Source organism: Cebus imitator, unplaced genomic scaffold (assembly GCF_001604975.1).
Source record: "Cebus imitator isolate Cc_AM_T3 unplaced genomic scaffold, Cebus_imitator-1.0 Scaffold825, whole genome shotgun sequence".
Taxonomy (NCBI): domain Eukaryota; kingdom Metazoa; phylum Chordata; class Mammalia; order Primates; family Cebidae; genus Cebus; species Cebus imitator.
Window position 1 is genome coordinate 31770 of NW_016108140.1, and position 21041 is coordinate 52810.

The 21041-nt window shown below is 46.3% G+C and overlaps 4 protein-coding genes and 4 pseudogenes across 6 annotated transcripts; 3 read left to right on the forward strand and 5 right to left on the reverse strand.

Moving 5' to 3' along the window:
* Positions 1 to 6: 6 nt before the first annotated feature.
* On the reverse strand, positions 7 to 1277 carry LOC108297659 (proteoglycan 4-like). The gene has a single exon (XM_017520323.2). The coding sequence runs from the start codon at positions 1198 to 1200 to the stop codon at positions 55 to 57; it is 1146 nt and encodes a 381-aa protein (XP_017375812.1). The 5' UTR covers positions 1201 to 1277; the 3' UTR covers positions 7 to 54.
* Positions 1278 to 1280: 3 nt separating this feature from the next.
* Positions 1281 to 2662, reverse strand: LOC108297660 (SPRY domain-containing SOCS box protein 3-like). The gene is given in 2 exon segments (XM_037735489.1): positions 1281 to 1836; positions 1839 to 2662. Coding segments are annotated over 2 exon segments (1062 nt in total). The 5' UTR covers positions 2620 to 2662; the 3' UTR covers positions 1281 to 1555.
* Positions 2663 to 3933: 1271 nt separating this feature from the next.
* Positions 3934 to 5142, reverse strand: LOC108297652 (galactosylgalactosylxylosylprotein 3-beta-glucuronosyltransferase 3-like). The gene has a single exon (XM_037735491.1). The coding sequence runs from the start codon at positions 5140 to 5142 to the stop codon at positions 4258 to 4260; it is 885 nt and encodes a 294-aa protein (XP_037591419.1). The 3' UTR covers positions 3934 to 4257.
* Positions 5143 to 5864: 722 nt separating this feature from the next.
* On the forward strand, positions 5865 to 6925 carry LOC108297661 (annotated as a pseudogene). Its single transcript, XR_001822288.2, has one exon. The product of XR_001822288.2 is annotated as a proline-rich protein 13-like (transcript).
* A 27-nt stretch (positions 6926 to 6952) lies between these two features.
* On the reverse strand, positions 6953 to 7478 carry LOC108297663 (annotated as a pseudogene).
* Positions 7479 to 9603: 2125 nt separating this feature from the next.
* On the reverse strand, positions 9604 to 9840 carry LOC108297664 (annotated as a pseudogene).
* A 55-nt stretch (positions 9841 to 9895) lies between these two features.
* On the forward strand, positions 9896 to 11567 carry LOC108297658 (M-phase inducer phosphatase 3-like). The gene is given in 1 exon segment (XM_017520321.2): positions 9896 to 11567. A coding segment is annotated over 1 exon segment (1527 nt). The 5' UTR covers positions 9896 to 10040.
* A 4052-nt stretch (positions 11568 to 15619) lies between these two features.
* LOC108297665 lies at positions 15620 to 16888 on the forward strand (annotated as a pseudogene). The gene has a single exon (XR_001822290.2). The product of XR_001822290.2 is annotated as a diphosphoinositol polyphosphate phosphohydrolase NUDT4B-like (transcript).
* Positions 16889 to 21041: the final 4153 nt, after the last annotated feature.

Below are 21041 nucleotides of genomic sequence, written 5' to 3' on the forward strand. Positions count from 1 at the left end.
TTGGTGGCAGACTCCTCCCTGAATGTTGACCCTTCAAACAGCGTCATTGCTGGATCAGTTTTCACTTTCTGCTTTGTGAACTTTGTGAGCAGTAGCCACAGTTATCTCCCCAGCAATACCGTAACTTCCAAAGGGAGCACATTTGTCACCAGATCCTGAACTTTTTTTAGCTACATCTTCTACTGGGAAAGCAGCAGAAAGAAAAACAGGGCTTTTTGGCTTGGGGACATCTTGTCCACTTGGAGAATTAGCATTGTGGGGACTTAGAGTATGCTTCTGGAATTTCCCATCTGCAGGAACAGCAATGGGCACTTGCGCTGCAGCATATCCCTTCAAGACATCTGACTGCGAAACAACAGCATGCCCAGGAAGAGGTTCCCATTCCTGTGCTTTCTGAACATTTGAGCCTCCTAAGATAAAAGGTGGGGCACTGATCTTCTTTGTGTCATCCGTCACATAAACTGAAGTGACTGTTGGTGGATGCTGCAGAAGCTGCGGATCCTTAGGATTAGATATGTAGAGGGTTGCTTGGGGGAAAGGCCCAGGTGCAGGTGGCGGTGATGAGTGACTTTGTTGATTCTTATCAGTTAGACAATAAAGGGTCCACATGTTGGAATATGGTGGTGGCTGTTCTGGTTCACTTGCTGCCATTGCTAACATCTGAGCAGCAAACTGAGCTGGGTCAGCTGGGACATAGGCAAACTCTGGTGAGACAGCTGTTGGAGGCGGTGAGGAGGGTGGGCTGGTAGTCTTAGGGGTAGCTGCTTTGGGAGAAGAATCATGAACTGCTTCAGTTTGCTCAGCACCTAGCTCAGCAGAAGTTGATGATGGAAACTGGATGGTTTTGTCATTATATCCTGTTCCGGTTACATTGTCCTCCTCTGTGTCTGTAGATTTTTCCATCCGTGTAGGTACTTTAGATTCTACAGATGTTTTTTCCAGTTCTTTTAAACATTCTACTTTCTTCGGTAGTGTTGATTCTTCTGACCACTTCTGTACTTTAGTCTGATGAAATTGTTTAACCAGATCCTTTATATCCAGAGAAGTATTCCCTTCTCTATACATAGTAAGTTCTTTAAAATAAACTACTGCGAACTGGTTGATGTTTGATGGGTTGCTTTTGATAGTGGCTCTGCTAATTCCTTCGAGTAGAGTCTTGAGGCCATAGGGTATGCCAAATCTGGACGTTGAAGAAATCATTTTGGCAGGATGTCTGTAACTCAACTTCTTTACGGCTGCGTTCTTAAGAGCTTCCTTGTTACCCGCTTGCGGGAGGCTCCTGACAGCATGCAGAGTAAGTTAGGAACAACAAAGGCCCTGTGGGAACAGCGGGCTCCAGCCAGGCTCTCCTCGCAGCCTCCCAGGAGACCTGGGGCTTGGGGCAGCTGCTTCCCCACCCAGCACAGCAGTGGAAGGGCCCTGGAGCCCCCACAGAAAGGACTGACCCAGACTCAGGAGGTGAGAGATGGCTCATCCAACTCCACCCTGGAGTGTGGCCAGAAGGAACAGAGAAAATGGCTGTCCCAGCCTAGGGAGGCAGCCACTGGGAAGTCGGTCAGGTCCGGCGGCAGCGCTTCCTCTGGCAGGGCCGGGGCTCGGGACTGCTGGGGCGGGCCGATCCTGCCGCCTGGGGATCGGGCGCTGGAGCCTTGTGGCGGCTGCAGCTCATGCTCAGGACCCAGCCCAGCTTGTTGTGCAGCACCTGCTTGAGGCCTGGCGGCAGGGGCAGGCCTTCCAGCGTGTCCCCCGAGTCCGGCCGCAGCTGGCGAAGGCGGTGGCAGCAGAGGTACTGGAGAGAGGTGGCGCTGGCGCAGGAGCGGGTGACTTTCATGCTGCTCGTGCCGCGGTGGAGCACACCATCGGGTAGAACCTCTTGTTCTGCAGCTTGGTGGCTGCCACGCCTATGCACTTCCTGTTCTTGAAGAAGGTCAGTGTCCCGTGCCAGGTATCCAGGTGCACGCCAATGATGGAGCCCTGGCCGAACCTTGAGGAGAAGCTGGTCTTGTCGCCCTTGTGGTGGAGGAGGCCCATGTAGGAGAGGCCCCAGCTGTCCTCGTCCCTGCCCAGCAGGCTGCAGAACGTGTGGCAGTATTTGTCCAGGTCCACATCCGACGTCCCAATGCCCACCATCATGTCGGTGCCGTAGACGGGCGAGGTCATCTTGATCTCCCAGAAGTGCTGGCCCTCCCCAAGCTCCTTGGTGCCCCGGATGGCCGCTGTGCCGCAGCTGACCATATGGAAACTGACCTTGAGGTTGTCACAGCTCAGCAGGGTGGCTGATGACTTATTCAGGTCATCCCACACCCAGTCTAAATACTCGTCTTCCTCTCCACAGCGGCAGTCTTTGCCCCTGTGGGCTGAGTGCAGGCTGCTACAGAAGGAAGCCTCGCTCTGCCCGGCACAGTCACAGAACAGCTCGCCAGTCACGGGCACCGCGCTGGGGATCGATGGCGGCAGCGTGGAGTACTCGGGGTCTGAGTCCGAGTCGCTGTACTGCCCATCAGAGTCGTAGCCCCAGTTAGGGGAGCCTGCCAGAGCCACGGCCTGGGCCTCTGCGTCTCGGCGGGCTGCATTCAGGACGAAGTGCCAGGCCCTGCTGCTCCGGGGGCGTCTGGCCATGGTGGAGAAAATCTGCAGCCCCCGTCACGCGCTCCGCTGAGGAGCTTGTATGTGAAGTGCCCGTCAATTGCTGCAGCTATTGCTGCTGTCAATGCATTGCATGGCAGGTGGTTTGCTGGTAAAACGATAACGGCAGCATATGTACCTCTTTTTTCTTTCTTTTTTTTTTTTTTCCTGAAAAGGCAAGAATAGAGAGAAAAATAATTTACAAAATAAACCCATCTTCAATTGCAAGGTATGGTACAGCCATCTATTCAGTCAACATCAAAGAAAGATACAGCAAAACACAGGGATGTTTAAAATTTTCATTTGAAAGTAAATATTTGAGGTAAAAATAATGTTTCATCTTATAATACATCAAATGAAGCCAAAAAAGACTAGAGGATTCACAGACTAGCAAACATTTCAGTAAGACCTTCCCACTCATAAAATTTTTATTTGCTCCTAAATATAGCAGATTATTTCCTCTCTTTCATCTATGGATGCTCCCCTAATATTAAAACTCAGACTTTTCCTGCATTATCTCATGATAGGACTTGGCCAAAGTCAAGAAACAGGACCTCGAACAGAATAGCACACTAGGGTGGCACACATGCTCCTGGAAATCTGTTCAGCAGAAGGTATGGGAAGTCAGACCACTTTGAAGGATGGGCCAGGCAGTCCCAGTGGCTCTGAGGACAAGGGGAACCCGGCCCCAGAGCTGAGGGCCTCCTTTCTGCCACGTACCTTGTCTCTGCGGAACTCCATTAGCAGGAGACAGCTCATCCCAGAGAGTGGAGACCCTAAGGGAACTCCAAAGTCTGATGCTGAGCCAGAGCCTGGGAGCCTCTCAGAGAAGGTCTCTCACTTGGGTCCATGCTCAGGAAGCTGCAGGAGGACCTGCAGAAGGAGAAGGCAGACAGGGCAGCCCTGGAGGAGGAGGTGCGGAGCCTGAGACACAGCAATCGGCGGCTGCAGGCGGAGTCTGCGAGCACAGCCACGTGCCTGCTTCTGGCCTCCAAGAAGCTGGGCTCACCCACTGCTGACCTGGCTTGAGCCGTGGGGGCTGCTGCTGCCTGGCTGTGGACAAGCTTGGAACCACCTGGGCCCCTGAGCGCACCCAGGTCATACTGGGCCCTCCTCAGGAACTCTCCCTGAGCAGAGGCACATCTTAGCACTGTCCCCCCTCCCTAGCCCCTTATTTGGTGGCAGAAGTGGCCCCCACCCCGTCCCTGTTTGTAAATATTCTGTGGAGAAAAGAGGACTTCAGGGAGTAAAGAAGCCGCTGTTGTCAAAAAAATAAAAAAATAAAAATAAATAAATAAATAAAAACACTTTTTTTTTTTTTTCCAGGTTGAGATTCTTTATTCTGGAGGTAGGAGGGGATCAGCATGCTCAGGTGGGGAGGGTCCAGCCCAGCTCCTCCAGCCCCCTAGTGCATGCCCAGCCCCAATAAGTTACCCAGTTACTCAGGTGCCCTCCCTCTTGAGTCCGTCTGTCCTTCTACTCCACCTTAGACAGGGCTGAGCTGGCTCAATACAAGGGCTGCTTGTCCCCAGCCTGTGGGCAGTGCCACATGGCAGGCCGGGGGAGGGGCAAAGCAGCAGGGCCATGCTATGGGCCTGGAAGGGCAGAGGGGCCACTTCTGGCTCGAAAGGGTCAGGACTTGGAAAGCCGCATCCTGGGAAGGCCCAGGGTCCAGTCCCACAAGGTCTGTGCCTGAAAAGACGTGGGAGTTGGGGTGGGGCCATCACACCTCAACTGCTGGGTCTGAGCTCCGGCCCTGCTGCTGCATTGCCCCTCCTGCTTCATCTTGGGCTTCTCTGTCCGTGTATGCCACACCAGTACCCAAGTGCAGTTGGCAGTCCGTGGCTCCAGGTCCTTGGGATCCACAAGGTGGCTCAGAAGACTGCTCTCCAGGTGGCCCCAGGGAGCGGTGGAATCAAACTGGGCATTGGGTTTAGCCAACAGCAAGGGCAGAGCCACAGCAAATCCAGCCATATCCACAGGGAAGGGCCTGTTGGGCTCCCATGCTGTGTGGAAGCCCACAACCCGGCCATCCTGGACCTGAGGGCCCTGGAATCGCAGGCCACCCACCAGCCCCACAGGCCACACTGAGACACCACGGGTCCAGCGCATCTCCTCAAGCAGCTCCCGGCTGTAGGTGTTGTCATCATCAGCAAAGTACACAACTCCCTGGGCCCCTGGTGGTGGTGGGTCCTTCTCCCCACCCACAGCTCCCCCTCTGCCCCGGAGCCAGTCCAGGGCCTTGTTCCACTGCTCTACACCACGGGGATGAACCCAGCCAGGCTCGCCCTCCCGAAGCCGCTGGGCTTTGGGCGTGAGGACCACCAGGTGTGCGAAGAGAAGGCCAGAGGCAGCCAGCAGCCCTGAGACCAGTGGGGTGGGACCCTCAGCGTCCTCCACCAGCAGCCAATGTAGCCGGGGCACCAGGCTCAGTGTCTGGGACAGCCGTACCAGCTCTGCCTTCTGTACCAGCCTGCCCTGTTCTTCCAGTGATGCAATTGAGGTGCAGTGACTCATTCCGGTAATCCTAGCATGTTGGGAGGCCCAGACAAGAGGATCGCTGGAACCCAGGAATTCGAGAGCAGGCTGGGCAACATGGTGAGATGCCATCTCTTTTTCTGAAAAAGAAAAAAGCCCCTCCAACTTAGAAGGGCTTACCAGCCAAGCTGATCTGGCCTCTGTTGCAAATATTAATGAGCAGTGAAATGGCCCAAAGACAGGAAGCAGGAGAGAAGGAAGGGGAATTGATAAGCCACAAATGGATAATTATTCTCTAAATAATTAAAAGCTGATGTCATGCAAGGGAGGAACACAGCTCAAAATACTGATGTGACAGAAAATATATATGTTCTTCGCTTGTGGAATTCTCATCTGAACTTTCCAGAAGTTACCAGAATGAGGTCCTTTTATCAAGTGATTCCCAACTCCGAAGCACCCGCCTTGCTGCCAGTATGATCCTGGGCCAGCAGAGGCGCTCACGGAGCTGGTGAGGACCGGAGCGCCTGCTTCAGTCTTGATTTGTTGTGCAGCTTTAAACAAGTCACCTTATCACCGGCTATTTTCTTATCTGTTTAGCCAGGATTACGTTGGCTGCTCACCCAGGAAATATATTTTAAAGATTAATGGAAGAGTGCTTGCATAGTAACTTTGAACTCCTTATGTCAAAATGATATGCCGCTCTTGTTATACCATTAAAATTAATAAAGAAAAAAATATTACCTTCAGTAATGTACTGAAGCCCAGGCGGTGGTGGAAAGGGTGGAGGACACACCTAAACATGTGGAACCCCAATGCCGGACAGCCAGAGCCAAATCCATATGCCCCCAACATCGGGTGCCCTCAAGTTCCAGTCCTGCCCACCCACCACCTGTCAATCCGTCTTTTCCCCCAGGCCCTTATCCTCCTCCCCCAGGAGCTCCCCACTGCAATCCAGTTCCCCGCCCCATGTGGGCCCCCTCTTGCTGTGCCACAGCCAGGGTATCCAGGATGCCAACCCTGTGGTCCCTACCCTCCTCCATACCCACCCCCTGCCCCTGGAATGCCTCCTGTGAATCCCTTGGCTCCTGGCATGGTTGGACCAACAGTGATAGTGGACAAGATGATGCAGAAGAAAATGAAGAAAGCTCATAAAAAGATGCACAAGCACCACAAGCATGGCAAGCATTCCTCCTCTTCCTCCTCCTCTTCCAGCAGTGACTCTGACTGAATACAGGCCCTGGACCCTTCCCTCAAGTCTCACCAGTTCTGCTCTCCCATCAAGCTTCAGATGCCATGTTATACTAGGGGAAAGTAGCCTTTGTGCTCCCTTCCCCCACTCCCACCTGAGCCTCACCCTGCTGTTCAGCCCTGAGTGCCTAGGGAAAATGGGAAGATGATTGCCGTGGCATGGCCGTCCTCTTGCTGCTGGGGCAGATCATATAGCTAATGAGTTTAGCAGGGGGGCTGTTTTTTGAAGATAATGAACTCAATGTTGAAGACAAGTTTGAGATCTATAAAATGTGATTTTTACTTCCTCTTATAATACTTGTGATTGAGGGGTTTGTGGAAATTTAATTATGATGAAGAACCTCTATCTTTTTTGTGATGTTGGCATGCATGGAGAATTTAGTGACAAATACATTCCCCAGCAGGCCTTTTGTTGGTTGCACTAACTGCAAGGTTGCTGGGAAGTACAGTCCGTTTGGTCGATGAGCTTTGACTGCCGTTTTGGAACGTCACCTCTGCTCGTTAGCCCAATATACTGTGTCAGGTTCTATTCTCATTCTCCAGCTGTCAGTCCAAATAAAGTTATTTTTCCTGGGGGGAGAAAAAATGCCACCGAAAAAAAAAGTTCTGTGTTTTTTTTTTTTTTTTTTTTTTTTTTTTTTTTTGGTAAGAAGCTTTCTTGATCAGATCAGGAAATTCCAGAAAAGGTCCCTCCTTGGCAAGTTTACTTAGCGCTGGTGTACTTGGTGACGGCCTTGGTGCCCTCCGACACGGCGTGCTTGGCCAGCTCCCCGGGCAGCAGCAGGCGCACGGCCGTCTGGATCTCCCGGGAAGCGATGGTCGCTTGTTGTAATGCGCCAGGCGGGAAGCCTCGCCGGCGATGCACTCGAAGATGTCGTTGACGAAGGAGTTCATGATGCCCATGGCCTTGGAGGAGATGCCGGTGTCGGGGTGCACCTGCTTCAGCACCTTGTACACGTACATGGAGTAGCTCTCCTTGCGGCTGCGCTTGCGCTTCTTGCCGTCCTTCTTCTGAGCCTTGGTCACCGCCTTCTTGGAGCCCTTCTTCGGGGTGGGAGCGGACTTCGCTGGCTCAGGCATGCCGAAAACCAAGGTACGGAACGATCAGCAGCTAGTTCGAGGAAGCGGGAAATAATCAGTGACAATAAATCAATTTTTTTTTTCAGTGAACACTACTTTTTTATTGGTATGTGGAGGCCTCTGAATGAAATTCTGATTCAATAATTGGTTCACTAAAAAACTATCTGGCCAAAGCTAATGAGGAATTGGACAAACTTAAGCAATAACAAACTAGATTCATTTCCCTAGTAAACCTCCCCACTGCTTGTTCTCAGCTGCTTCCCTATATCCAGCCCTCCCTCTTCTGCCCTATCCTTGTGATCTCTCTCCTTCTGCCCTCCACAGACTCCTCCTTCTGCTTGCCCTGAATCCAGGCTCCCCATCCTTTCCTGACAACTTTCCTAAGACCTGAAAATATCTGTTGCCTCTAAAGATCAGTCCTGCCCTTGAACCAGCATGCAACTGTAAAATTTAACCTTAGACCCTCTGAACTTTACCATCATTCTCAGTACAAGCATGTGAAACATCAGCAGCAATGATACATCAGTGGAAACCGTAACAACACTGCATCGAACTGGCCCAAAGGATCTCACCCAGAAGATCACGTTAGCTTCTTCTTCCCACCTTGAACCATGGTCAAATCCTATTATTAGCTTAATCTAGGCCCATTTATGTTAGACTGCTAGTTCACTTCTGTTCTTCCCAGTTAGGTGAACCACTAATTCCTTATTTTTTTTGAAATAGAGTCTCGCTCTGTCACCAGGCTGGAGTGCAGTGGTGTGATCTCGGTTCACTGCAGCCTCCGCTGCCCAGGTTCAAGCTATTTTCCTGCCTCAGCCTCCCAAGTAGCTGGGATTACAGGCACCCACGACCACACCTGGCTAATTTTTTGTATTTTTAGTAGAGATGGGGTTTTACCATGTTGACCAGGCTGGTCTCCAATGCCTGACTTCGTGATTCACCTGCCTCGGCCTCCCAAAGTGCTGGGATTACAGGTGTGAGGCACCACTCCCAACCAGTAATTCCTTTTTTTACTTAAGCTACCTTTAGTGTCTATCACTTGTAATATGTACTTTTTTTTTTTTTTTAAGCGTGATCTCCTTCATTCACCAAGCCAGAAAACCCTCGTGGAAAGGAAGTAAACGGGTCCATCCACCCATCCATTAAATGTTTGCCAAGGCTTTGCCATGCTATGCATCTGTGCTAGACCTGGGAGATATAGTTAGACCAAGACACCCAGCCCTTGCCCTTATGGAGGAGAGGGAGGATACCAGATCATTGGGTGTTGGCTCCATTATCTAGATTGAGGTTCTAAAGAAGAAACACCCTTGGGAGGGGAAGAGGCTGGGCTTTGTCATGGACACCCTGAGCCTGAAGGCCAGACTGGTCAATGCCTCCAAGTTTCCCCATCTGCCCACCGTGCTCCTGAGCCTCCCAAGAGCTGCAGCACACAGGCCCGGCCCAGCCCCTCAGGGCATGGCCACTGTGAAGCACGCCTTCCCACCTGCCCGTTGCCAATCTGCTGTGAGAGGGGGGCCTCCAAGGCCCTGGCTCTGCACTTTTCCTTCGGGGAGAAAGGACACTGCCCCTCCCTCCTACCTGGGCCTACACCGCTGCCTTGTCCCAGGACGGAGGCTTATGGACCCTCAGATCCCAACCCTACTCAGCCAAGTGTTTTTCTGTGTCTGTGGGGAGGAGAGGGGAAGACATCTGTGTGGTTCAATTATTATTTTTAAGGTCAAAAAAAAAAAAAAACCACAGTGTTTTAGTTGAGTGGCATTTTTTTTTTCAGTTAAACTTGTCCAATATTTATTGAATTTATTGAATTGTGAACAGCTGCAAACTTTGCCACAATCAGACACTCACCCATCCTGATGCCTCTCTTGGCTTCCCCTTAAGAAGGATGCCTGAGGCGGGATGTCCCCCAAACTCCGGGGGACAACCGGGGAAACATGGGTTGTGCACAGAAATCTGATTAAATCGGGGGAAAGGAGGAGGGTGGGGCAGTGTGGAGCCCGGGGAAGACACACACACAGAGGCAGAGAGCAACGGCATCAATCTCTGCCCCCAACAGCAGCCACAAGAGCATGGGGGAAGGACCAGGCGTCCATGAGGCATTTCACTCCTTCCTGTCATGAAACATCTGCTGAGAGGGACTGGATTAAGGTCCCTGGACTCTGCCTTCAGGGCACGTTAGCCCTGAGCCAAGGCAGCTTTGATGGCAGCCACCAGCTTCAGAAACTTGCTTTCTGTGTCCACGTAGCCATCGCCTTTCTTCTTAGAGTGAATCAACTTTCCAGCTACCGTTACTTCGAAGAACCCGGTGGCCTGGGGAGTTCCCTCGGCGGAGATGTCCAGGCGGCTGGGGAACTCATCTTCTAACTTCTTCTTGAGCTGAAGATACTTGGACTTGTAGCCTCAAGCGCCAATAATAAATTAGCAGGGCGTGGTGGCATGTGCCAATGGTCCCATCTTACAGTTTGGTTAACTGTCTACTTTCCCCCAGATTTCCTTTATTCTGCTCGAGTCTCCGCCTGTGTTCGGCCCCTACCCACTTTCCTTCCTCCCGATGGCATGCCTCAGACTCCAGGCTTGAGGTTTTGTTTTTCTCCTGTGAGAACTCGAAGACCATGTCTGCAGAACTCTTCTCATCCTTAAGAGAGGAAGGAAGCTGTGGCTCAGGACCCAGTTTTAGGTCTAATCAAAGGAAAATATTAAACCTGTTCCTGGAGAGAGACACTTCCTTTACCGTCTGTCCAGGTGTCTCTAGAACTCCAGTGGGTGAATTTCTTGGTGATTCTACAAACCTAAGCATTTTGTCTGGAGGAACCCCAAAACGCTGCCTTGATCTTTCAAGTCTTAGCAGTGGGGAGATATCTGCCACTCAGCTTACCATTTCTGCAGACCTTGATGAAACTGGTCACCTGGATTCTTCAGGACTTCAGGAAGTACAGTTAGCTGGGATGAATCATCACCAGCACCTAATGAAAAGTAGCCCAGCACAGCTTTTTTGTAGCACTCCAAATGGTTTGGACCGTGGCCATAGAAAGAGAGATGCAATGTGTAGCTCATTTGCAAATAAAGAAAATGAAAACAGCACTTTGAGGCCGTTGGAGTGGCACGCACCCAGGAACCTGAGATTTCAAAAGAGATCAGGGGAGCCTTATGTGTCTCCTTTATCTCTGCTGGACAATGGAAACTTGGTGGACAGTGAAATGAAATATCTGGGCAGTCCTATTACTGCTGTTCTAAAATTGGATAAAAATCCAAAACTAGGAGAAGGTCAGGCAGAAGAGATTTCAGATGAATTAATGGAGTTTTCCCTGGAAGGTCAAGAAGCCAAGGCCTCAGTGAACAGAAGCTGCCTATATCGCTCCCCTTCCATGCCGGAGAACTTGAATAGGCTAAGACTGAAGCAGGTGGACAAATGCAAGGACAATGCAATGCCAGATAAAGTTAAAAAAAAGTATTTTTCTGGCCAAGGAAAGCTCAGGAAGGGCTTACATTTAAAGAAGACAGTCTCTCTGTGTGACATTAATATCATTGAGATGCTGGAGGAAGATTCTAACCAAGGGCATCTGATTGGTGATTTTTCCAAGATATGTGCACTGCCAACCGTGTCAGGGAAACACCAAGATCTGAAGTATGTCAACCCAGAAACAGTGGCTGCCCTACTGTTGGGGAATTTCCAGGGTCTGATTGAGAAGTTTTATGTCACTGATTGTCGCTATCCATATGAGTACCTGGGAGGACACATCCAGGGAGCCTTAAACTTGTATAGTCAGGAAGAACTATTTAACTTCTTTCTAAAGAAGCCCATTGTCCCTTTGGACACCCAGAAGAGAATAATCATCGTGTTCCACTGTGAATTCTCCTCAGAGAGGGGACCCTGAATGTGCCGTTCTCTCCAAGAAGAGGACAGATCTCTGAACCAGTATCCTGTATTGTACTACCCAGAGCTATATATCCTTAAAGGCGGCTACAGAGACTTCTTTCCAGAATATACGGAGTTGTGTGAACCACAGAGCTACTGCCCTATGCATCACCAGGACCACAAGGCTGAGTTGCTGAGGTGTCGAAGCCAGAGCAAAATGCGGGAAGGGGAGCGGCAGCAGCGAGAGCAAATTGCCCTTCTGGCGAAGGACATGAGCCCATGATAACAGACCAGCCACTGGTTGCTAACAGGTCATCCAAAGACACTGCAGAAACCCTGAGCAGAAAGAGGCCTTCTGGATGGCCAAACCCAAGATTGTTAAAAGATGTCTGTAAACTAACAGGCTGCCAACCTGTTGAAATGCCAGGCCTGGGAATGGATAAGGTTTCAGCTTGCTGAAACACCAAGAGGGTTTGGTGCTTAACAACTGGCAAATGTTCATTTCATGTATTTACTTGCAGATCTAACTCCTACAGAGGACTTAAGTTCACAGAGGCACGAGGTGGAGAGAAACAAATCATCTGCTATATTTAATTATTTTCCTTCTCTCAGTAACTGAATTTTGGTTGCTGAGGCAACTTCCCTATATGACTCCCACCTTCAGATTCTCTTCTCTTCCAGTGAATTCTTTCCCAGGAGCTTCCTTGGCCATTCATGCAAATAGACCTCTGTTGGACCTACTCCAGCCTTTCCACAAAGACCCAGCTTTCCAGTGCAGGACACACTAGCTCAAATTAGGAACCTCTGTCACTAGCATACTGGAGAGCACTGGTTCATGGGTGGTATAAGAGGTATCAGTAATAAATTAGTTTGTATTCCTTCTCACCAATGCTACAGTTCTAGCTTTAGATTTTATAAAATGAGATCATCTCATTGGAGCATTCAGTCAGAAGTGTAGGTTGGTGCAAAAGCAATTGTGGGTTTGCCATTCAGTCAGAAGTGTAGGTTGGTGTGGGTTTTGCACCAACCGAATAGTATAACATAGACAGTGGCATAAGTGGAGTGAAATGGATTTGAGAGTTATTAAGGAAATAGTTTTTGTAGGCTTTGGAGACCATTTTGAGAGAGGGATAAGGAAAAGAAATCGGAGTTGACATGCAGGTTTCTGGCTTGAAAAAATAGAATATATCTTGGTGTCATATCTCAGATGCAGACAGGCTGAGTGCAGCTTTTTGGGAAACATCTTCGTGGATATGTCAAGCAACCAATTGAAAATACAGATGTGAAGCTCAGGAGAGAAATCCAATTGGACAAATCGATTTTTTAATAATCAGCATTTAGATGAAATAAACTATGCAAATATATAAGATCACCCAGAAGGTAAGTTAGTGTCATGTACAGAAAACCTGGCCATAGACAGAACCCTGAAAAATAGAAAAATTTAATATACCAAAAGAAAAAAAATGGGGAGCCCTAACTCAGCATTTTGACCTAATCAACCAGAGTTCACAGAAAAATGGGAAATTATGGTGTCACGTTTTGCAAGAGGTATAAGCAAATCATGGATTTCAAATGTTGCAATTTCTTTTTAGGATCTGCTGTGGTAGTGGTTTGCTAAATGTGGTCCAGTGCCAGCAACATCAGCATCATCTGTAACTTGTTAGACATATAAATTCTTGGGCTCCGCCCTACTCCCATTGGGTCAGAAATTCCTGGAGGCAGGGCCCTGCAATCTGAATTGCAAATCTTCCAGGTAATTCTGAGATGCACACTTAAGTTTGAGAACCATTGCCCTATGGCATGGTTTTCACATTAAAAAGCTGGGGTAGGGACAGGGGTAGATATTCAAGCCTAACCCCTAAAAATTCTGATTCAGTTGGCCTGGAGAAGGGCCCAAACCCTGGTGTTAAAAATGAAATAAAATCTCCAAATGTGCTGTCAGAATCAACTATCATTTGATGGGGACATTTCCTGTGTATTGTCATTGAAATGATAAGATGTATTTTTTAAAAATTAGGAAAATTTAGAGATACTATCTGTTATGGTCTGAATGTATTGCTCCAAAATTCATGTTGAAACCTATCCCCATTGTGGTATCAATAGGTGGCATCTTTTGGGAAGTGACTAAGTCATGAGGGCTCTGTCTTCATCAATGGAATTAATGTCCTGGTACAAAAAGTTGAAGGGAGCGTCCTGGCCTTCTGCCATATGAGAACACAGCAAGAGACCCCATCTGCAAAGCAAAGAGTGAGCCCTGTCCAGACACCAGATCTGCTGATACCTTGATCTTGGACTTCTCAGTCTCTAGAACTGTAAGAAATAAATTTCTATTATTATTAAATTATGTAGTATTTTGTTACAGTGGGTCAAATGAAGTAAGACACTATGTAAGTTTTGTGAGATTATTCATTCTACCTCATGACACTCCAACATGTTAAGAGCTTGGAAATTGTCACCTAGCGTCCTCACAAGAAAAAAGCTGAATAAACTGAAAACAGCTATTCTTAGATCCATCAGAAAATTGAAGTCACAGGGCAAACCACTGCCTCCAAAACTGGAAAGGCAGATAAATACAAAGAATCACAGCTTAGCAGAAACAGAAGTTACTGAAATAAGTAACTAGCAGGAACATTTAAATAGTAATTGATAAATTTCCAGAGGCCAAGGGTGAACTAGCCTGAGAGTTTAAAACTCCTGGAACCCCAGTCTTAAGTGGGGATTCCCCACATTTTCCTGATATAACTCCAGAAACTTCATCAGGTTCTCACTGTGAAGATCAGAGAAAAATCCCTTTCTTCTTTAGGGAGGGAGAGGGGAAAATTAAGAATTTTTCAGTACACCCAGGGGATAAGAAACCATTTTTAAATACATCCAGAGCGTTCTGCTCTCCTCAGCAAAGGCCTTACTTCAAGGGAAACTCCTTTACCAGAGCCTTATCTGACCTAAGTCAGAGCAATTAGACAGATTGAGTGCTCCCTAGCCTTCTCACACAAGGAGAGAGGTTAAAAAAGGCTAAGAAATGCTTCTGAAAGTCAGTCCAGAGACCAGACCCGCTAAAACAACCCCTGAGTTTTAATCATAAGCTTAGAACACACTTTTCCTCCCCAGTACGTTACCATGGAATCAACAGGGCTTCAAAATAACAGCAGTGGACTGCGATTGAGAGAGCTCTTACCGACTGTTTGAGAAGGAGTTCTTAGGGAAGCCTAAAGATAACAGGGAAGAAAAAAACCACACCAAAACCCAAACTCTAGAGGAAACATAAGCCTCTGGCATAGCTACAACAAATTAAACATAGCTCAGCTCCTAGCCAGATTAACCAAAAGCCTGATTACCTTAGGTCCTATTACCAGATACATCACATTTGGCTTTCAGGAAAAAAAAAACAAAAAACAAAAAACCACAAAGCAAATTAAATGGCGAAGGTTGTGACACCCAATTTCCCAGTAACACATCTGTAGAGACATCTGCCCTTGCCCACCTTCTCTTCCCAGTGGCAGAGGGATATGACCCACTGAGATTCTGTGAGCTTCAAAGCGGGAACGGGAAAAGAGGTGGAGCCTGGGGGTTCACGAGTTTAAAGCAAATGAATCTTCAGCTTTAGCGAAATTGTTAAGGGTAGGGGTTCTGTAGCCACAGTACTTGGATATGAATACTGGCTCTGTACATACCAGTTGTTGACTTGGCTTAGCTTTTCTATGCATTCTATTACCAATCTGTTAGACAGTGTTTATTTTCCATCTACCTCATAGGGTTGTTATGAGTAAATGGAATAACACAAATTAGGCCTTACGAGTGCACCCTGCCCATAACAAGTACTCAAATATCTGCCATTATTATGCAGAAAGGCTAAAAGTCATTCAGCGATGGAGATTTCCACTACATCTCCTGTTCCCCTACTATTAGTGATCTTGTGTTATGTCGAGGAAAGATTTTATTCTGATGCATGGAGGAGATAAGTGACGAGGAGCCACAGTACCAATTTGCTGGCTGTAAAGAAGAAATTTCATGGCCCTTCCCCTGGCGACTGCGGCCGGAGGGAGCGGAGGCGAGAGGGAGGCCAGCTCCCTGGAGAGGGGTGGTCGCCCCTGCAGAGGCTGCGCCTTCCTCTGGGCACCTGGGCTCCAGCGACCCGCGCTAGCGTCCCGTCCCGCCCGCGTCAGTGCGGCCGCCCGCCCCGGGACTGACCGGCCTCGCGGCGCCTCACGCACCCAGCAGCGCGCCCGGCTGCCCTGCGCCCGGCTCACCCTCGCCCCGCTTCCCGGCGGCGCTGCAGCGCCCGGGTCCTCGCGGCGGTGGCCGGAGCAGCAGCGGCAGCAGGAGCCCGCCTCTGTGATGAAGTTCAAGCCCAAGCAGACGCGGACCTACCACCGCGAGGGCTCCAAGAAGCGGGCGGCGGGCCTGTGCTTCCGCAGCGAGCGGGAGGACCAGGTGCTGCGGGTGCCCAGACCAGGGGACAGTCCCAGGAGGAGGAATGGAGCCTGAGAAGGAGCCTGGCGGTGCTGCCGTCAGGGAAGTTTATGAGGAGGCTAGAGTCAGAGGAAAACTAGGCAGACTTCTGGGCGTATTCGAGCAGCACCAAGACCGAAAGCACAGAACACATGTTTATGTTCTAACAGTCACCGACATATTAGAAGATTGGGAAGATTCCGCTAATATAGGAAGGAACAGAGAGTGGTTCAAAGTAGAAGATGCAATCCAAGTTCTCCAGTGTCATAAACCTGTGCATGCAGAGTATCTGGAAAAGCTAAAGCGGGGTTGTTCCCCAGACGATGGAAATTCCACGGTCCCTTCCCTTCCAGATAATAATGCCTTGTTTGTCATCTCGGCACAGACCTCTGGGTTGCCATCTAGTGTAAGATAGAACTGGGAAGGCCTCTCCCACCACGTGCAGTCTCTTAGGGAGAGGCTTCTTTCATTTCCTCGTCAAGCATCTGAATGACGCTTGCAAACTGTCTGAATTTGCCATGCAAGGTTTTCAAACAATTTGCATGCTTTTCAGATGCTTTCAAATCTTTTTTAAAAAATAGTGTAAAATATTTTAATAAGCCAAAGCCATGTGGAATTTTTTTTAGATGCCTTAACTGTGCCACACCCCACAACCCCCTATATTATTTCGGTTGTCTATTTCTCACAGCATATTTTCAGGTTTTTGCCCATTTGACATCAGTCTGTGGTTTGTTTTGTCATCAGATTACTTGTGGGTATACTTCCCCCAAAATTGTTTTCTCATTCACAGCGTTAGCATATTCAGCAAATCCATCTGTCCTGACAATGAAAAACACTATTGGTATTAAAGAAATCCATTCACCCCAAAACTTGTTTTATAGGATTACAATTTTAATTCAAATTTTCCAGATTTGGTCTACTTCTGTATGATCCAATAATTATTTTGTCAAAGGGCTTAATTTGCCATTTTCAGGGATTTGTCGACTTCATTTGTCTGAATTTTCACAACTGATATTATGTCACTAGGTATCTGATATGGCTACTTCCCTTATAACTCAATAGTACCTTAACACAAAGTATAACTCTATAGAGTTGGTGAATATTTTAGGGAAATATTAGCAAAATGCATGTAGTAAAGACATCATGAAAATTGTATTCATGGAATTTGATTTAGCATGCTCAGTTGCCAGTTCCCATTATTGATACTCTCTTTTTACACCAAGTATCTTAGAACCATATTTCATTCAATGTTAATTGCTCTTAAAATGCATTCTCAGTTATTTAATCTAGTGGCCCACCATAGGAGTGGAGTCTTGCAATGTAACTTTAAATGCCAATCAATGATGATTGCATCTCCATTGAGTAAAATGGCCTTCCTGTCCAGCTGTTAGAGACTGAAGATTGTTAGGGCACCTTAGAATGTTTCATCTTTTCTAGGTTGTCAACAGGTACTATTTGTCACATAACTTCGAGGCACTACAACATATCTGAACTAAGAATTAAATCTTTTACTTTATGCTCACTTAAAATCAGGAATCCCATCTAAAACACAGGTAGGTACCTTACCTGAAACTCTGCACATCCCCAACCAGGGAAGAAATGAGGTGGGAGAAGCTTGACGAAGATGAGGGATGGGGGAGAGTAAAAGATCATTTTTTATATAGAATTCAGTCCTTTGCAAATATTGTAACTGAATATAGAGTAGAAAAAGGTATAGTTAAAATATTTGTTGTACAAATTAACCTTTAGAAATATAATTACTGCTAAAAATAGAGCACTGTTACACTTCAGGAAAATTGGTGCTGTTCTGAAAATGAGATCTTGTGCCATAAATCAGCTAAGCTAAATATGTGTTCACAAATTAATACTTTCAAAGGAATGAGTAAAGCAGAAAAACTTTTAACCAGCGACATTTCATTCTAAAGTACGTAGTGTGATCAAACATGATCATCCAGAATTTTTATATTTTTTCTTTGTGTAGAGGTTACATATTCTGGGTGTTCTTTTATAAAGGAAATATTTTAAATCCCACAAATTGACACTTTCTATCTTCAATGGACTAAGATTTTTTTGGTCAGTAATCTCTGAAATTTCCTTAAATTGTATACTTAACATAGCAGAGAAACTGGATTGTTTTTGTTTATAAGACTGCTTCCACCTGAAATGCTGTCATAAGGAATGGAGGGTGGGGGCATGCATATCTTGTACATGATATTCTTAGAGGTAATAAGGTAATAATGCATGAACTTATTTTATAAACTCTTGGACTATGTATTTGACATGTAAAATATGTACAGTATTAATGTCAGCCATCTCTTTAGAGTTAGCCTATAAATATTGTTGTATAATTTTCTTTGGTCAGAAACATTGGGACTAAATAGTGACACTCAGTCAGGATTTTCAGAGCCATTTAGCAAACCATCTTTAGTCTATGCAAGTAGCAAAAATCTGCTTCAGACTTCAAACTATACTACAAGGCTACAGTAATCAAAACAGCATGGTACTGGTACCAAAACAGAGATATAGACCAATGGAACAGAACAGAGGTCTTGGAGGCAACACAACCTTTCTACAACCATCTGATCTTTGACAAACCAGACAAAAACAAGCAATGGGGAAAGGATTCCCTGTTCAATAAATGGTGTTGGGAAAGCTGGCTAGCCATGTGCAGAAAGCAGAAACTGGACCCCTTCCTGACACCTTACACTAAAATTAACTCCAGATGGATTAAAGACTTAAACATAAGACCTAACACCATAAAAACCCTAGAAGAAAATCTAGGCAAAACCATTCAGGACGTAGGTGTAGGCAAGGACTTCATGACCAAAACGCCAAAAGCATTGACAACAAAAGCCAAAATAGACAAATGGGACCTAATCAAACTCGACAGCTTCTGCACGGCAAAAGAAACAATCATTAGAGTGAATCGGCAACCAACAGATTGGGAAAAAATTTTCACAGTTTACCCATCCGACAAAGGGCTGATATCCAAAATTTACAAAGAACTAAAGCAGATTTACAAGAAAAAAACTAACAAGCCCATTCAAAAGTGGGCAAAGGATATGAACAGACACTTCTCAAAAGAAGACATACGTGAGGCCAACAAACATATGAAAAAATGCTCATCATCACTGGTCATCAGAGAAATTCAAATCAAAACTACACTGAGATACCATCTCACGCCGGTTAGAATGGCGATCATTAAAAAATCTGGAGACAACAGATGCTGGAGAGGATGTGGAGAAATAGGAACACTTTTGCACTGTTGGTGGGAGTGTAAATTAGTTCAACCATTGTGGAAGACAGTGTGGCGATTCCTCAAGGACCTAGAAATAGAAATTCCATTTGACCCAGCAATCCCATTACTGGGTATATATCCAAAGGATTACAAATCGTTCTACTATAAGGACATGTGTACACGAATGTTCATTGCAGCACTGTTTACAATAGCAAAGACCTGGAATGAACCCAAATGCCCATCGACGACAGACTGGATAGGGAAAATGTGGCACATATACACCATGGAATATTATGCAGCCATCAAAAATGATGAGTTTGGGTCCTTTGTAGGGACATGGATGAACCTGGAAACCATCATTCTCAGCAAACTGACAGAAGAGCAGAAGATCAAACACCGCATGTTCTCACTCATAGGCGGGTGTTAAACAATGAGAACACATGGACACAGGGAGGGGAGCACTACACACTGGGGTCAGTTGGGGGAAAATAGGGGAGGGACGGTGGGGGGTGGGAAGCTGGGGAGAGATAGCAAGGGGAGAAATGCCAGATGTAGGTGATGGGGAGGAAGGCAGCAAATCACCCTGCCACATGTGTTCCTATGCAACAATTTTGCATGTTCTTCACATGTACCCTAAAACCTAAAATGCAATAAAATAAATAAATGGGAAAAAAAAATCCTGCATAATGCAACAATACAATTTTCACACTTTAAATTTTACACGAGGGGTTCTTCACAATTCCTCTGGAACCCAGTCTAGCAAAATTAGAGGAAAGGCCCTAGGAACATTTATTTCTGTTAAATGGTTAACTCTACCAAATATAACAAATAGTGTCTACTATCTCAATCCTCCAAAGTTTGCAGAGTGTTGGGACTGTCATTTGCAATTTTTTTTTTTTTTTTGGTGGGGTACTTTAATACAATTGTGCAGCTCGATTTTTCAGTTTTCTGTGCCTCCCAAACAAAAAAAGAGAAAAGTAGTTTTTGTGAATTGACTTGCAGACAAACTGTCCTGCATGATGTTATTTTCTAAATAGATGACATTTCCAACCAGGATTTCTGTCAATCACACTGTTATATATATGATGCAGCAGAACTGAAGGGGAAAAATGATTGTTGTATACACTAAATTGCATCGCATGGTCTCATTTGAGATACTTGGTGTAAGAATCTTGACCTTTTTATATTTGGAAACATCAAATAAAAATGGAAAAAATGGTCATGGCCTTGAAAAAAAAAAAAGAAGAAATTTTATTTGCTCCCATCTAAATTTAACTATCTTTAGCGCACATTAATACATATAATATCCACTACCTTATTTCTAAGAGGTTCTGATTCTTCGTGTCCTGGGGTTAAATTAATACCCACTGTCAGTGGCAGGTACAGATTTAAGTGATCAGCAATTGTCCATCAGAAGAAAAACTGATTCTTAGAATAGCATGACTCAAGGATGATGGCTTTTCAGAGAAAATGTGGCCTAATCCTGAGAAGACAATTTCTAATTTTAAGGTATCTGAGTGAAATATTTTACTTGACTGTAAGTATTATAAATTGGTCACTTAATTATATTATATTATAATTTCTACCTGTGAATACTGGCCATAGTTTTAAGTTGTTTGTGCATTTTATATTTCACGTTAGTGTTTATTAACTACCAAGGGAAAAATGGGTGCTGTTAGTGTTTATTAACTACCAAGGGAAAAATGAGCATGGGGCAGCTTGAGAACTAGCTTGAGAGTTTAAAACTCCTGGGGCCCCAGCCTGAAGTGAGGATTCCCCACACTTTCCTGATTTAACTCCAGAAGCTTCATCAGGTTCTCACTGTGAAGATCAGAGGAAAATTCCTTTCTTCTTTAGGGAGGGAGAGGGGAAAACTAATAATTTTTCAGTACACCCAGGGGATAAGAAACCCAGGGGATTTATTTGAGAGAATATAAATTACCTCTCATATGTATTCCTTTCCACTAAATGCCACATCAACCCTTAATACAGTCTTCTTGCCTTAAGAGACTCATTGGTTCCCATTTTGGTGCCTTACTTAAATTCTTGATTACATTTGTTTTGCTGTGA